Below are 16936 nucleotides of genomic sequence, written 5' to 3'. Positions count from 1 at the left end.
GAATCCAGGGACTGTCTTTTTTCTGATGACAGAAGAAACCGAGTGTATAGAAGGCCTGGGGAACGCTACGCACAGTGTAACACCGTAGGGACTGTACAGTATGGCGGCGGTTCTTTAATGGTATGGGGTGGGATTAATTTAGAGGCTCGTACGGAATTAATTAGCATAAATCGCGGTCGGCTTACATCGCAGAGGTATATAATAGACATTTTAGAAGAGCATGTCGTGCCATTTGCACCATTTATTGGGGATAATTTCATGCTTATTGCAAGATAATGCCAGGCCACACACGGCAAGAATTGTGCAGCAGTATCGTCAGGAGGTTGAAATTCCTGCCATGGATTGGCCTGCGAGAAGTCCTGACCTCAACCCAATAGAACATGTTTGGGACATCATAGGTAGACGACTACGACAACTACCTAGTGCACCAAACACATTAGATGAACTGTTTTGCGGCTGGTGGAAATTTGGGATCAAATTGATCAAGAAGAAATTAGAACGATTATTGTCAGTATAAGAGATCGTTGTCAAGCAGTAATAAATGCCAGAGGAGGCAATACTCGATACTAGTACACGGTACTAGTATTTTCTTCAACATTAAAAATTTCAATTTCGTCATTAATTTATAATGTTATGTAGTTTGTTTAGATCAGTTGTTTGTTTAGATGTTTAGATTTATGATATTATTCAATACATTTCTTGTAAAAAAATAAAAAAAATTTATTTAAGATGTTCTAAAACAACCATAAAGCAGAAAAGAACAAACAAAAATTTTTTCATTACAACTCAAAATAAGAATTTTAAAATTATGCGTTAATTTTGGAGCGCAGTGTAGTAGCTTAGGGAATTCAAAAAGATCATTCTCAATGTTCTACATAGCCACAGTTACTACAACTCCTCCAACAAAAAAAAACAAGTTTTGACAAAATATCACACAACAAATCACTAATAGCACCGAGTGGAAGACAGGAACAATCAAATTATAGACCCCAGTTACAAAACACTCTTAAAACCCTTTGCAGTAACACAGAAAAAGATAATTTAAATACATTAAACATACAAACCACAAAATCCTTAGAACAGACCACAGTTGATGAATGTTATAAACTATTTTTAAATACACCAATTGAAGTAAAATGTCAATTTAGAAATTTGATCAATGCATATTTTGAGTTGTCCAAATCAACAACGGATCTGAATGACCCAGAATTGTATTGAATAATTAAAATTTACAATTTTTTTTTATTTTTATAAACATTTGCATTAATAATTTTATTACACAATAATAATTAACAACTTTATATAATATCAATTGTTCAAAGATACAATTTTTTTTCTAAACTCAACCTAGCCATAAAGGTAAGAACTAATCCAAGATAAATTAAACAAAACAACACAAACCTAAAAATTTTGCAATGGAATATCCAAAGTGTAAACTCAAACTACAGTAACGTAATATCACTCATAAGAGAGGAGAATCCGGATATTATTTTACTACAAACATTCTTGAAACCCACACACAAATTAAAGTGATGATGAAATGATGTGATGGAAGGTACAAGCATTGCTACCCTGATAAAAAAAAGATTAAATATGAAATATTGCACTGTGAGAAAAAATTTAAAACAAATAAAATTAGACTAATAATAATCAAAATACAAAACTATAATGTTGTTAATATTTATTCACACCCCACTAATAAATTAACTCAAATAAAATGATCATCGATAATTGACTCCTTACAAGGATTCACCATAATAATGGGGAACTTCAATGCACATCTCATGGGGTTGTGAAATATGTGATACAAATGGTATTCAGGTACAGAAATTCGTGGGTGAAAAAAATATGTTCATACATAATGATGGAACCCCAACAAGACTCACCTGTCCAGGAGAAAGGCGCAGTGCCATAGATCTGACAATAAGCTCTGATACAATTGATACAGGATCCAGCGACCACTTCCCCACACGATTAACAATACAAATCTCTCTAAAAATGTAACTGAAAATACTGTAGAAAGGAACTTAAAAAAAGCCAATTGGAAGAAATATTATGAAATATTAAACTTGACACCTAATATAGAACACCTTACATACAATGGTTTAGTACAAACAATGGAAAAGGCAGCATTAGATGCAACACCTAATACTAGTAACGTTAGGACAAAAAACAAAGTAAGGTGTATCTGGTGGGACCAGGAATGATCTCAAAAAAACAAGGAAAGAAAAAAAGCTCCACTGAAGTTAAACTCAGAGTTCACAATGGATAATTATGTAATTTCCAAAAAAACAATAGCAGCAACAAAAATGTTTCTAAAACAAAAAAGAAAGATAAATTTAGACAATTCTGTGGGACACTGAATAGAAACTCAGATATGAGCTATGTTTGGGCTTCAATTCAAAGATTTTACAACCCACAATACTAGCAGTAAAAAACTTCCCAGCAAACTAATTTGTGAAAGCATCTTAGAAAATCTATCAGCTTGCCATATAGACGCAGATTTCAAACCAGAAATTAATAATCACATTTAAACCATTGTCTATGAGCGAACTACAACATTGTATTAAATACAAAAAAGATACAGCACCTGGCAATGACAAAATCACATACTCAATGATAAAGTACCTAACAGTCACAGCACAAAAAACCCTACTTAATATATACAATGATACATTAAAGAATACATACAGGCTGCTTATGACCATGTCAGCATATATCTCTTATTTAAAAAGTTCTAGAGTTAAACCTTCCAATTGAACTAATTATTATCATATTCAATCTTCTCCACTAGAAAAATATACATTAAAGACAATGAAGAAAACCTTGTAGGACCAGGCTACACAACACAAGGGTTACCTAGTCCCTTACTTTTCAACATATACATCAGTTCCAATTTATGACATAATTCCAAATGAATGTGTTCTACTATCATATGCAGATGATCTAGTTCTATTGAGTAAACATTATAACTCTATTCAAGGAACAACATCTACAAATTTAGTCCTAGCTGACATACACAACTGGCTGAATACACACAATTTCTCAATTTCGATAAACAAAAGTGGGGCTATATGGTTTGCAAAAACTAAGAGCATAGGTACATACCCAGATATTAGTATCAAACATCAGATTATCCCATACAAACAACAAATAAAATATTTGGGTGTAACTCTCACATAAAATTTAAATTGGAACCCACATATTGACAATAATAAAAGTAAAACCAGTAAGGGAATCAATGTAATGAGGACTTTCTGTAGAGTTTGGTGGGCTGGAGACTCTACAACATTGCTTATAGCCTATTACGGACTGGTAAGATCTCATCTTGACTTTGTACGGAAGCAAGCAAACCCTACAAAAACTAGACACCATACAATATCAAGCACTAAGGCTAATTCTAGGATGCGTGAAGTCAATCCCCACTACAGCCCTGTTAGCAGAAACAGAGGAGATGACCCTAAAATTTAGAAGGAGATGGCTAGCAACAAAATTCATGTCAAAAATTTATAGCTACCAAAAGCATCCACTGTTGGAGTTAACACATGAAGTAAACCAGGCATGTAATTACAACTTTGGTTACTGGAGACAGAAAGCATCCATACTTAGTAGAAGCATTAGATTATCTAAAACCATATAAAAAAATAGTCCACAAAACAGATGGGATAGCTGACTTCACACAAAATTATGATACCTTATATGGTCAGATCCCCATAATTCAATTAAACATCAATAAAACAGGTATCAATTAAAATACAATAGGTATTTAAAATAGTAACTGAGAAATTGTCTAGAAAATATATTTTTGTTTAGACTGATGCAGCAAAATGCAAAATTGATCAGGAAACACAAACTGTTTATGGAGTGTATATCCCTGACATATATTTTTCATTTTCATCCAATTATGAATATATGTACAGCAGAAATAGTAGTCAATAATAAGGGGTAACTGTATGCCTAAATAGGGGCATCAAAGATTGTATTATCTAGTGATTCTAATTGCGCTACACAAAAATTAAATTGCATAGGTATTAATTCAAAAAGTGATTATATTGCACTACAAACAAAAAAAATATTTATTGAGGCCAACTCTACTAGTAAAAACTATAGACTGTGCTGGATTCCAGGTCATTCAGGAATAGAGGGAAATGAACATGCGGATAATTTGGCAAACATTGGCAGGTGTCTTAAGATACCTCCGAAGATAAAAGTAAACCACACAGAACTCTGGCCAGCTCTAAAAATAAATATAAAAAATGAACACAACACTCATTGGAAATCAAAAGTTCAAATTAAAGGAAAATGGTATTCAAAAATACAATTAATGTTCCCGGAAAAACATAATAATGAGAACAGGACATTGTTGCACAGGCTCACATCTATAAAGATTAAGAGTAAAAGACCACCCATACTGTGAATGTGGAAAAATTGAGGATCTTGACCACATTCTTCTTCAATGTCCAATAAGAAGATCCAAACAATTTAATCTGAGAAGTGAACTCACAAAATTAGGAGTACCAAAAAATTCAAATGCTCAAAATATGTTACACAACCTTACTTTTGATCAACTAAAGGCAGTGATTAACCACTTAAACATTAACAAACTGAATTTATGATAAATTCATCCCGACCACACATCTTTTAAACATCCTCCAATTCCCTCCTGGGTACTTGTTAAACTACTGAGGCAACATTTCGGTTTGTGAAAAGCTCCGTCGTTGCCTCGGAGCGAGAAAAGTCTAAGTTTCCTATGTTTTGTGCTATTTGTTTCAAACTAATACCAAAGAATATAGAAGCACCTCTCACCACTAGTGAAATAAATACAGTAAAACCTCCGTTAACCGAAACCTTTTTAACCGAAACATCGTTTAACTGAAACGGCTGACAGTTTCATAAATTTCGTCAATACAACATAAATTTGTATCGCAAAACGAAAAAACCTCGTCAGCATTGCTTTCATGCAACTAAAGAATGCAATTAAATATACAAAACATGTTTTTTATAACTGTAGTTATCTAATTATGTGTTATATCGGTATCAATTACTCACTGTTATGACACATTTAGGGTGCAAGCGGCCGTATCTCATTCCTCAGTCTGTTCTTTGATTCAGTATCATACTCGTTTGTGTGCTACCTTAATTTCATTAAATCGTCTGTTGTGTGAAAATGTCAAATAAAAGGAAACGTGTTGTGATTGCAATTGAACAGAAATTGGAGGCTATCCGAAGGATTCAAAATAGAGAGATTTTACGGACAGTCGCAAGAGATTTTGGCGTTGGCGTTTCTACAGTTTCCGAATGGGTTAAAATGAAAAGCAAATTTGAGGAACATGCTTCGAAAATGCCAAACAAAAAAACTATGAAACTAAGTCAAAATGAGAAGGTAAATGAAGCTGTCTATTTGTGGTTCACACAAAAAAGAACCAAAGGAGTAGCATTATCTGGACCAAGAGAAGGCAAAAATGTTATCCGAAATGATGCGATGATGGCGATGAAGGTGAAGGTTTTAAAGCAAGTTCAGGTTGGCTAAACAAATGGAAAAATAGGTACGCTATTCGTCAAGTTAGTTTATGTGGAGAATAGATATCTGCTGACCACGATGCTGTGAATATTTTTAAAACTGAAATGGATGAGTTATTGACAAACTACACTAAAGATAAAATTTACAATGCATATGAGACTGGAATAAATTTCAAAAGCTGCCCAAAAATCACTTGCACCAAAACATGAACACAGTGCACCGGGCCTAAAAATGAATAAACAACGAATAACAGTTCTGTTTTGTAGAAATGCAGCAGGAACTCACCGATTGAGGCCAATGTGTGTTGGAAAATCAAAAAAACCAAGAGCTCTAAAAGATGTTTCAGAAAAAGCACTTCCAGTTTTTTATAGAAGCCAAAAAAGCTCATGGATGTCGACCACTTTGTTTTCAGAATGGTTCGAAAATGAATTCGTCCCAAGTGTAAAATCTAGCTTGTTGACAATGCAGATTTTTGCCACCGAATATCACAAGCTTAATTCAGCCGTTAGACCAGGGAGTAATAGAGACATTCAAAAGACATTATAGAGGAGCATTCTTAAGGCATCTGTTATTACAGGAGACGAATGAATCCAAAAGCGTTCCTGAAATTCTCAAATCTTTAACAATGAAACATGTTGTTTATTGGTGTGCTGAGTCGTGAGTCAAGATCAAATCTTCAACATTGGAAAAATGCTGGAACAAACTTTTTTATTGGATTTTGATTGACGATCCTGAAGAAGAAAATGTGGAAAAAAAGACTGAAGAAATTGAACCTTTGCTAAGAAATTTGCCAGGATGTGACGAAGTTAGCAGCCTTAGCGGTAAGAATTTTATACAGTAGGTCTAATTAGTTAGGGACACGGCTAGGTTCTTAATTTTTGTTGTCATGGCATAATGTTTTGTCCTTTTCAGATTGCTTTACGTGTCATCGAACAATCTAATGAGGCAAAACCGCATAACGTTCTGCAAATGAAACGATGGAGAGATATAGCTGCGAAACATCGTATTCAAAGAAAAACACAAATGAAAATAGACGATTCCTTAAAAAAAACAAGATTATGTTAATTTTCCTTATTTATTACTTTATTTTGTATTTTATTAACATATTAGGAAAACATTACAAAATCACCTTATAGTATTTTTTATACCAACTTTGACCAAGAGTACTATGTAATTTGATACAAGAACAATACAAAAAACAATGTTATTATTAACCGAAATTCTTGTTATCCGAAACTGTATCCGAAAATATTTTTTATTTATACAGGCCCAGTGCTCATTCAGTATCCAATCGCCTAACCTCGTAACTTCATTTGAAGGTGTTGAACATAGATTAGGGGAGGGGTGAAGACCAGGAACCAGAACTACAAACGAGTGAAAAAAAAAACGAGAAAATTTAGTGTGATTTTTAATTTCAAATATCTCATTCAAAAAAACTTTTTGTTTATTCTAAGGGACTTTCGGTCCTCGGTAATAATGTAATCTTTCATTCTGTGTTTAAATTTTTCAAAAATATTTGTTAGTTTTCTCAGGATTCCAAAAAAATGTTAAAAAGCATTGGCCCGAAATTTTGCGCCTACGCTCTTAAACGAAACAAAGAAATTACTAAAATGCTCAAACTAAAAATTGTTGGAAACATAATTAGACCTATAATTGGGAAAATCTTAAAATTACAACAGAACAAGACTTCAAAATTGCAAAAACATGGTTGCAAATAAACAAACTTACATTAAATTATGAAAAAACTAAATAGGTACTCATCTACTTTCTGCTATATACAAAAGTTGTCTGCCCATTTTTAATTCGTTAAATATAAATAAAAAAGATCAAATATATGGATCGAAGTACATAAAATATTTAGGAGTTTTAAATGGGAATTACAAATAAAAAATATTAAAACTTTATTTGTTGCATATCTCAATATTTAGTGACATTTTTGTGACTTAGTCAGGAGAAAACTGTAAATTTATTAAGATTAGATATTGACAAAAGTTAAATATTTCATTACTTACAATATACTTAGAATATACTAATACTCTTATAGTTGTAAGTAATAAAGTATTATTTATAAATACAGAAAAAGTTCTTTGTTTAAAATTTGTTCTGTTAAAAATTTGTAGTGCCAAAGTGTGGATAGAAGCTTGCAGACGAGAAGATTTGTTATTCAAAATGGATTCACTTTATAATAATTATAGGATTTGTGAACTGCATTTTGAAGATAATGTTATTGTAAAAGGAAAGATATAATAATCTTTGTTATTTATATTTAACGAATTAAAAATTGGCAGACAACTTTTGTATATAGCAAAAAGTAGATGAGAACCTATTTAGTTTTTTCATAATTTAATGTAAGTTTGTTTATTTGCAACCATGTTTTTGCAATTTTGAAGTCTTGTTCTGTTGTAATTTTAAGAGCGTAGGCCCAAAATTTCGGGCCAATGCTTTTTAAATACAATCATTTTTTTCGAATCCTGAGAAAACTAACAAATATTTTTGAAAAATTTAAACACAGAATGAAAGATTACATTATTACCGAGGGCCGAAAGTCCCTTAGAATAAACAAAAAGTTTTTTTGAATGAGATATTTAAAATTAAAAATCACACTAAATTTTCTCCTTTTTTTTTCACCCCTGTAACTTATTAAAATAAACATTATAGAAGTTTTCAGGAACTTTCGGCCCTCAGCAATAATGTAGTCTTTCATTCTGCGTTTAAATTTTTCAAAAATACTTATTAGTTTTTTCAGAATTCGAAAAAAATGAATGCATTTAAAAAACATTGGCCCAAAATTTTGCGCCTACGCTCTTAAGAATTTATATTGTGTGATATGCCCACTGACTATTAATTTTCTGGTTGTTAGCTGTCATTGGCGGCTTGGCCACGAGGCCACGTAACTTCAAAGGACTGTCGCTTCTCTGTGTTCGGTTGTTCTCTGTGTTCTCTGGTTGAAGACCAAGTACTAAGCTAAGTACTCAAGTAGAAAAAATAAAAATATATATATCATAAAACAATAACAAAACTTTGACACTTTAGTTTTTTAGGGTTTTTAGTGTTGCAGCATTGCCTAGAGCGAGACTAGCTACAATCAGAAATGCACAAGGATGCGAGCCAACAAATAAAGAAAGAAGAAGAGAATAATTATATGGAAATGGAAAATTTTAATATGGCGATATGATGTGTGTTCTGCTTGTGTCGTTAAATTCATAGATAAATAATATGGTAAAATTCTTTATAAAGCAATTGGGTATGTATTGTGGCAGTGGCAACTGGCAATATACTATACTGTGCTGTTGCTGTAACCTGTGACATTAATCCATTAATGAGAAATCTTGGTTAGGATTAGGACCATGTTAAAACAGTAGGAACATGTTAGAACAGTAAAATCAAATTTAATAACATGGAAATAAAACCAGAAGTTAGTAAGATAACTTGTAAAATAGAAATAGACAATGACACGTGTGTTGGTCCTTTGGATGCCTTCAAAATTGAAATTAAGGAAGAACCCAAGACAGGGCTTATGGGCTTAAATGAATTCCCTGTAAACATTGAAGTAGAACAAGATGAATATAAATCTACACTATTTGAAGAAAGACAAACAAAAAATGAAGAAAGTAAGTAAACAAAACCGATTAATACAGTAAAATGATAACAAATTAATTGTATGTTGAGGAAATTTATTATATTTTTAATTATCATCATCACTGGTTGGACTACCCTTTTTGGATCTTGGTCTGTTGACTGTTCCAGGATACAATCTGCTGGTAACTGTTTATTCATATCTTTATTATCAGGTCATGTATTGTTTTTGGTAATGCATCTCATCCTTCCTTTGCTTTTAACCGAAAATGACTGCTATGTTACCAGGGTTAGATTAGGTTTATTACCATTGTACATTTTTTAATTTTAAGTTAATAAATATTGTGGGATTCCCAGACAGACTTTTAACCCTTAGGAACAGAATCTACTGATTTCATAGAATCATTGTTATAAGTGCTGTAAATATATCTTTGTGTAATTAGCAATATCAAAACAAACATATCAGACATCATTTTTCATTATCGAAATTTGCCTATGGCTTTGTTGCCATGTAGATGATAAAAGAGAGTTTCATATGAAAATGTTGATATATTTTTTATTTAAATGTACTATAGATTTGCAATAAATTTGCAAACATCTAAATTTGGCAACTGTGTTTATTGGTGGGGAATAGAATTTTCAAATCATTTCCTGTTTGATCAGCCTTGCAGAAAGTTATAATTGAGTGTTAAGGTATTGGTGGAGAATAACATTTTCGGATGTTTTTCACATTTGGTCCCAGTGAAGATCACATCAAATGAGTTTGACAGAAGGAAATATTGTTGTTTGGCGGTGTTTACAGTTGGCAGTAAATTAAAAATAGAATATATCGTCGTCAACACAAGGAAAACTCGTAACTACATTTTCCATATTTTTTCAGGAGAGACTAAAAAGAGTAACATGTTCACGGATATAAGTATTTTATTTGATAGAGAAGAACGATTAAACAACTATATTTTGAGTTTAAGCAGAATTATATCAATTTTAATTTCAAAAACTACTGGATATAGCTAAAAATACAGAAAATTTGGAGATACAGATTTTTCTTCTTTTGAAATGAGACGTGGCTATGGAGTTACATAGCTTTCTTTGTAACGCTGGATTGGACAAAATTAATAAAAAGTATCGGTTATTGATTTATAAAAATATATTATCTGACACACATAAAAAATATCCTAATATTGAAATACAGACCAATATTCTCCATACGATAAAATATAATTCAGACTTTAAATACCATTAAAAAAGCAAAAAAAAGCAAAACCTTTTTATTTATTAAATTATAAATTTTTGATTCACATTGCACAGGGCAAATCTAAGGTTCAACTTAAGGTCTTGATATCAGATTTTGGAAAAATTTAGTTGAATAATAATTTAACTAAAGAAAAGAACACAAACCGTCGAAATATCCTGAAAACAGAAGATTTTAACCAGATTTTCATGTTTTAAATCATCATAACTCTTTAAATTAAAGGTATTGATATCGCCTGATGGATCAAATGATTTTCAAAAGAGTAGCGTCTCTAACAGTATAACTCAAAACAGTGAAAACGCTCTAGGGCTGTATTATATTCAATGTTTTTTTCTATTAACGTCTTAATGGTTTGCAAATGATCATTTGTTTCGTATCCTCTTCGTATCTCCATACAAGTATTTGTGTTGCACGTTTTCTCTACGTTCTTGATAGCTTTTATTAAGTTATCATTTATGGTTTCGACATTCTTATCATCTACGTTTGTTGTCTTTGATTGTTGTCCAACTTTGGCTGCAATTGTACTTTATTTATTATAATATAGTCCTTTGTTTTTCTGTTACAGTAAAATGTTGATAGTTGGTTTGTATTTTAGGTTGTTTCCAGGAGGAGAATAAAATGAAAATTATGGAAATGCTACATTCATCTCATAAAGGAAAACATACAGATCAGCACATTGAACGAAAAATTTTAAATAAAAATATGAAAGTTGGGACTGGACAGAAGACTCACAAATGTGAAATTTGTTTCAAGCAGTTTTCTGTAAAAAGTAATCTGAAAAGACATTTGAAAACGCATACGGGAGAAAAACCTTACAAGTGTGAAATTTGTTTTAAACAATTTATTCAAGCAAATAATTTGAAAGAACATTTGAGAGTGCACACTGGAGAAAAACCGTACAAGTGTGAAATTTGTTTTAAACAATTTATTCAAGCACATCATTTGAAAAAACATTTGAGAGTGCACACTGGAGAAAAACCTTACAAGTGTGAAACTTGTTTAAAACAGTTTATTACTAAAAGTGATTTGAAAATACATTTGAGGGTGCACACTGGAGAAAGACCGTACAAGTGTGAAATTTGTTTTAAACAATTTATTCATGCTCATCATTTGAAAAAACATTTGACAGTGCACACTGGAGAGAAACCATACAAGTATGAAACTTGTTTAAAGCAGTTTATTGATACAAATGATTTGAAAAAACATGAGAGTGCACACTGGAGAAACACTGTACAAATGTGAAATGTGTGAAAGCAGTAAAGTCAAACATGTAGTTTAAAAACACATTTAACACATTTTAGAAAAATTTTGTAAGTGTGAAATATGTTTAAAGCATTTTATTTGATCAGGTTATTTGAAAATATATTTGAGGGTGCACAATGGAGAAAAAGCTTTCAAGTGTGAAGTTTGTTTTAAGTGATTTATTTAAGTAAGCAGATTCTTTGAAAATTCATTTGAGCATGCACACTGGAAGAAACTGTACAATTGTAGACAATTTTGAAGTTAGTAATCTTTTCAATGGTATGTCTTTACCTCAAAACTATATATTAGTTAGCTTAGATGTGGTATCTAACTATTAAGTAAATAGTTACAGCTGATGTGTAAACTGTTTGGAATTATAAATTAATTATTCTAAAATTTAGTTCATTTTATTTACGTTACATTTAATAAAGTTTCCTATTAATGTTGCAAATTTCGTTTTAATTAACTTTTTGACATGACCAGCAAAACATTTTTGCTGGTGTCAATTTTCGGCGTTACGTTTGGTTTTTAAGAGGTGTAACAATTTCAATAAACTAGTAGTTTTTCACAAGAATACAGTCAATATCAATAAAAATGTGCCACGCATGGTATATTCCCTATTTACAATTTAATGTAATGTAATAATGATAAAGGTCATGCTTTTCATTTGGATAATTCACAAGTATCCAAAGATAAAAATTATAAATTACAAGTTTTTTTTTCGTGGGCATACCCATTTAGAAATGGACAGTGATCATTTTATTATTAAAAGAGAACGAAAAAAACACAAGGTTTTGAAACTCAGCAGAATACAGACCTTCGTATATGTCAAACTAATTTTAATTCGGAAACATTCCAATCTGCTGAGGTTAAGAGACATGCTATATAGAAGTGTTAAATTATATAATTTTTATAAAAAATTATCCCAATCCGATAAGATAGGTGATAGTAATAGTAGGATTAATTATTTTTTCCAAATTAATTTTGAGTGAACAACACCCATGGGCCATGATCCTTTGAGTTTCGTTTTTTCATTTTGTGTTATAAATGTGACTTGTATATTTCACTTAATTAAATACAAAGAAGTGTTCTTGACTAAATTTTGTTTCATTTATAGTATTATCTCCAGATTATTTATTCACGTGTGTCAACTTATTGTATTCTATCACAAACATGGTAATTGTTTTCATGCCAAACAGTATTAACTCCATGTTATTTCAAAAATTTGAAGAGCTAAAGAAATAACAGATACGATGAAATAAAGTATCATTTATAACTATTAAATAGTGTCCATCACATATTTGAAGAAAAAGAAATAAAAATTCTATTTAAAATTGTCTGTTATATTTCTTTTAAACTCTCTTTTATAATTTCAATTTTGTGAGTTAAGGTTGATCTGCACCCCTCAAAAAAACAAACTTTTTCGTTTTCGAAAAAACTCAAAAAAATTTCTTTTTTCCAATTATAAAGCGAGAAAACCAAACATACGATTTTGTTAATTTTCTTACAGCATAAAGATATAATCCTAAGAAATACTTTTTAATTTTTTGAAAATTTTTAAATGTACAGTTTTGCCGCAATATAAAAAATATGTTCCGGCTTATAATAAGGTTATCTGTAAGAAACCGGAGAAAATTTTAATAACAACATGTAAAACTGTAAAAGTGGAAAATATTTGCAATAAAACGTTAAACATTTTTTGCTAAACATATGAAAAATCTCGTTACAACAAGAATTATATCTTGAACTGCTGCTATCAAATTATGTTGTAGAGAGGGCTCCATCTGAAACATCTGTAATATTTATCATCGAAGATAGCATTACTTTTGGCTTCGAAACACTTCAAACGAAACGTCATACTAACAGGGTTGCCATATCAATTACTTTGTACAACACTTTGGCAGATTACAACAAAATTTAATAAGAATGTTATCGGTTTGAATTTTGAACTGGCTATGCTTAAACTTACAGAATGGTAGATACTGTAACTTTTGTTTTAAAAGTACGATGTCATAAAATTTACAATCTACAAGTAATATATCTATAAAAAACCTATTTGATTTTTAAAAACCTATTTAGGCGTTTTTACTTAATTATTTTAGTATTTATAAACAATACTGTTCCTTGTATAACGTATAAGTGGTAATTTTTATATTAATATTAGTTTTAGTGTTAGGGCATTATGCCTTTTAAACAGAATAGTAGGAGAGGGTTACATTTTTTTAAACGATCATCAAAATCGATTCATATCAATAGGGATAAACACAATGTGAATTCTTCTAGCGACGTGGGGTACTTTGGCTATTGGAAAAGGACATCATTCAGTAGAGGAATGTTTAACGGTGTTGGATATTCCGCCAATGGGTATTCACACATTTAATAAATGCCAGCAAGAACTAGGAGAAACGTGGCTGCAATGTTTAACTGATGCGATTCAAGCAGCAGGGGAGGAAGAATGCCAGAAAGCTTTAGAAACTCAAAACGTGACATCAGGACGAATTGGTCAATGTGCAGTGGTTGTAGATGGTGGATGGAGTCACCGTTCGTATGGACATAAATACACGTCAAAATTCGGCATAGCATGCATTATTGAAGTTCATACAAAAAACTACTTTTTATAGGAATTCGCAATAAGTATTGTGGTATATGTGCAATTAATGAACGAAAACATACTATAACACCTACTCATATATGTTACAAAAATTGGACTGGATCATCACCAGCAATGTAGGCTGGTATACTTATTGAAGGTTTTTTAAAAAGTGAAAGCATGCACAACCTTTATTGGTGATGGTGATTCCAGCGGCCACTCAAAAATTCTTGAAAAGGTTTCTGATTTCGAGAAACTTCAAATAATGTTCTAGTAGGTAGATATGTATCACATATATTAACTAAATAACAAGGCAACCTAGCTCTGTTCATCTTGTAAATTAGTGCCTTCTTCCATACCATGTCATATGCTTTCTCGATGTCTAGGATGGCCATTCCAGTTTTCTGTCTTCTGCTGAATCTTATCTTCGTGTCGCTGATGACTCTTGCTAGTTGGAGTTCGCAATTTCTTCCTTTTCTGAATACGAACTGATCCTCCTGAATGATTCTTCTTCCTTTCACGTGCTTCATCAGCCTTTTGTAGATAATTTTTTACAGTACTTTTCCTAATGTTTCTTGTTTAGTCTTAGTGTTGCCCAAAATCGGTCTTGGTCTTGCAGTCTTGGTCTTGTTCTTGCGTTTTTGCAAGACCAAGACCGCCTAATTTTAGCAAGATCAAGACTGTCCGTGCAAGATTTAATCAAGAACAAGACTAAGCCTGCGAGACTTTTGCGTCTGGCAGTTAGGACTGAGTGTGGTTTTAGCGAGTAAAGTAGTTTGGGTATATGCTAAAAGACTCTATGAGACGCAAAAAAATATGTAATAAAAATTTGAAAAACTGGACTTATGCGCATTACAAACAATACCATAAACATACATACCGGATCAAAATATTCAAAAAAAAAACACATTTGACACGTGCTCAGAGGTCATAATTACAATGTAAAAATAAAATATTTATATTCAGCAGACGACTTCTTCGCTCTGAAATTATATGTCCATATTTTGATAATAGCCGCCCTCTAATCATAAAAATAATCTTCTTGCATTGGGACGCCGACAGTAATATCGTATCGATATTTTTTAAAATATGTCACCCTAGCTAATAAAAAATATAATTGTTACGAACACCCACTTAATGATTCAATTTTTTTCCCATTATATTTAGTCAGGAGGGATCTAAATAAACAAATCTTATCGGCCTAAGACTATAAATTGTTTCTGTGCGATGAGATCATTCGGTTAAACAAAATTTGCTGAAAAAGTGCGGCTAATATTCAAAAGTAACGAGACAAATTAATAACAGATAATGTCGAAGTAAACAAAATACCGAAGTATTTAGAATAACGAAGTAACGGTATATAATTCTCGGTTTGTTATTAGATATTTAGGGCATTGGATAGTAACGAACATAAAGTAACTATTAGTAGTATAGTAGTTACTTTTTCGACATCACTTAACTTCATTCCCAATTGAGCTTTCCTTTGAGTCTAATGTAATCATTGTTTTTCATCTCATCCTTGTTGTTTCCGGAGTGACAAGTTTACAATTTGACATGAGGGACAAAGATTCAAGTAGTTCTAGCGTTGATTGAATAACCCAAATTGGGTTATTCAATCAACGGTTCTAGTCGGAGTAGTGAGCGTTGGAGTTATAGATCTAAAAGACCTAAAAGCAAATTTGATGAGTTTTTCGAAATAATTCATGCATCCCAAATTGCTTTGTGTAAATTGTGCCTACATAGAAAGGTTGAAATGATGAGAATGATCAACAGAAACACGTCAGATTTAAGGAAGCATCTAATATCTTTTCACAAAAAGGAATTACAAATATTTCTTCCTGAAAAACCAAAATTCGGTGGAGATATTACAAGCTTTTTAATAACCGCTAGAAAAAGTGGACATGTAGAAAAATATACTTATTACCAATTACATATATTATGTACCTACTACTTTATTTTGGTAAATTAATGTATTTATTAAGTAGGATCTCCTTAATTTAAAATAACTTCTTTTGATTACCATTGCTTTTTTTAACTATTCTTTATTTTTTCAAGTTAGTTTTTTATATAAAAGTAGAGATAAGATTGGTAAAAACATTTATTTTGATTTAATAAGTGGATTATAGTTTGTTATCTTATCACCTAAAAAATATGTGCCCTTGATACATGTATGTGGATTTTTTGCCCATCATGTCCATCAATCCCTTACTAGGCAGATAATGTTCTTTAAAATACAGGTATCTTTATGTCATTAATTTGTGTTTTTTAACCATGTTTTAGCAAATGTAAGCTTAGTAAATGCAAACATTTATTAAGAAACAGATTGACTTCCGTGGGGCCTGGTAGATAGTTGAGTTAGTTAGAGCATAGGCACGGATCGCTTAGATCGTGGCTTCAAACCCCACCCGGTGTCAGTTGTTTAGACATTTATTAATTTTGTTAGTCTTTATTATGGCTATGTTAATTCAAGCTTAAAATGTACTTACTCTGTTACGTTGTTCTAAGATCTAAAGTAACGTTTAATAAATAACAATAGGCTAATGGGCAACCATTGCTATTTTTGAATGTTTATTATGTGTTAAAAATAAGTGCTTTTAAAAACATTTGGATAAACTGAGTGATGTGCATAGTGATGCAACTAGAAAAAACTCCATTATAATATCTTTTATTTTGTAGATTAACGAAGACCCAGAATTCATATGAATATATAGCTAGTAAGAAACTAGCCTCAGCCTGTTATGCGATTTGCAATAAG

General features: G+C 31.4%; 2 protein-coding genes across 3 annotated transcripts in view; one reads left to right on the top strand and one right to left on the bottom strand.

Annotated features, from left to right (window-relative positions):
• The window catches only part of LOC140439561 (uncharacterized), a 42407-nt gene extending 29642 nt beyond the window's left edge, over window positions 1-12765 (top strand). The window contains exons 1-2 of one of the 2 annotated variants that reach the window (XM_072529548.1): window positions 8500-9132; window positions 10945-12760. In XM_072529548.1, the coding sequence (XP_072385649.1) occupies window positions 8919-9132; window positions 10945-11591 (861 nt within the window). In that variant the 5' untranslated portion in view covers window positions 8500-8918 and the 3' untranslated portion in view covers window positions 11592-12760. Of the gene's footprint in view, window positions 1-8499; window positions 9133-10944 lie in introns of those variants that run through there. The other variant, XM_072529547.1, reaches the window with a different exon arrangement.
• Window positions 12766-14372: 1607 nt separating this feature from the next.
• LOC140438685 (uncharacterized) lies at window positions 14373-14711 on the bottom strand. Its single transcript, XM_072528329.1, has one exon. It carries the CDS (start codon window positions 14709-14711, stop codon window positions 14373-14375), a length of 339 nt encoding a protein of 112 aa, XP_072384430.1.
• Window positions 14712-16936: the final 2225 nt, after the last annotated feature.

The sequence above is a fragment of the Diabrotica undecimpunctata genome, chromosome 4 (genome assembly GCF_040954645.1).
Source record: "Diabrotica undecimpunctata isolate CICGRU chromosome 4, icDiaUnde3, whole genome shotgun sequence".
NCBI lineage: Eukaryota > Metazoa > Arthropoda > Insecta > Coleoptera > Chrysomelidae > Diabrotica > Diabrotica undecimpunctata.
The sequence above is the reverse complement of the archived record's forward strand: the minus strand, read 5'-3'. Positions and strand labels throughout refer to the sequence as shown.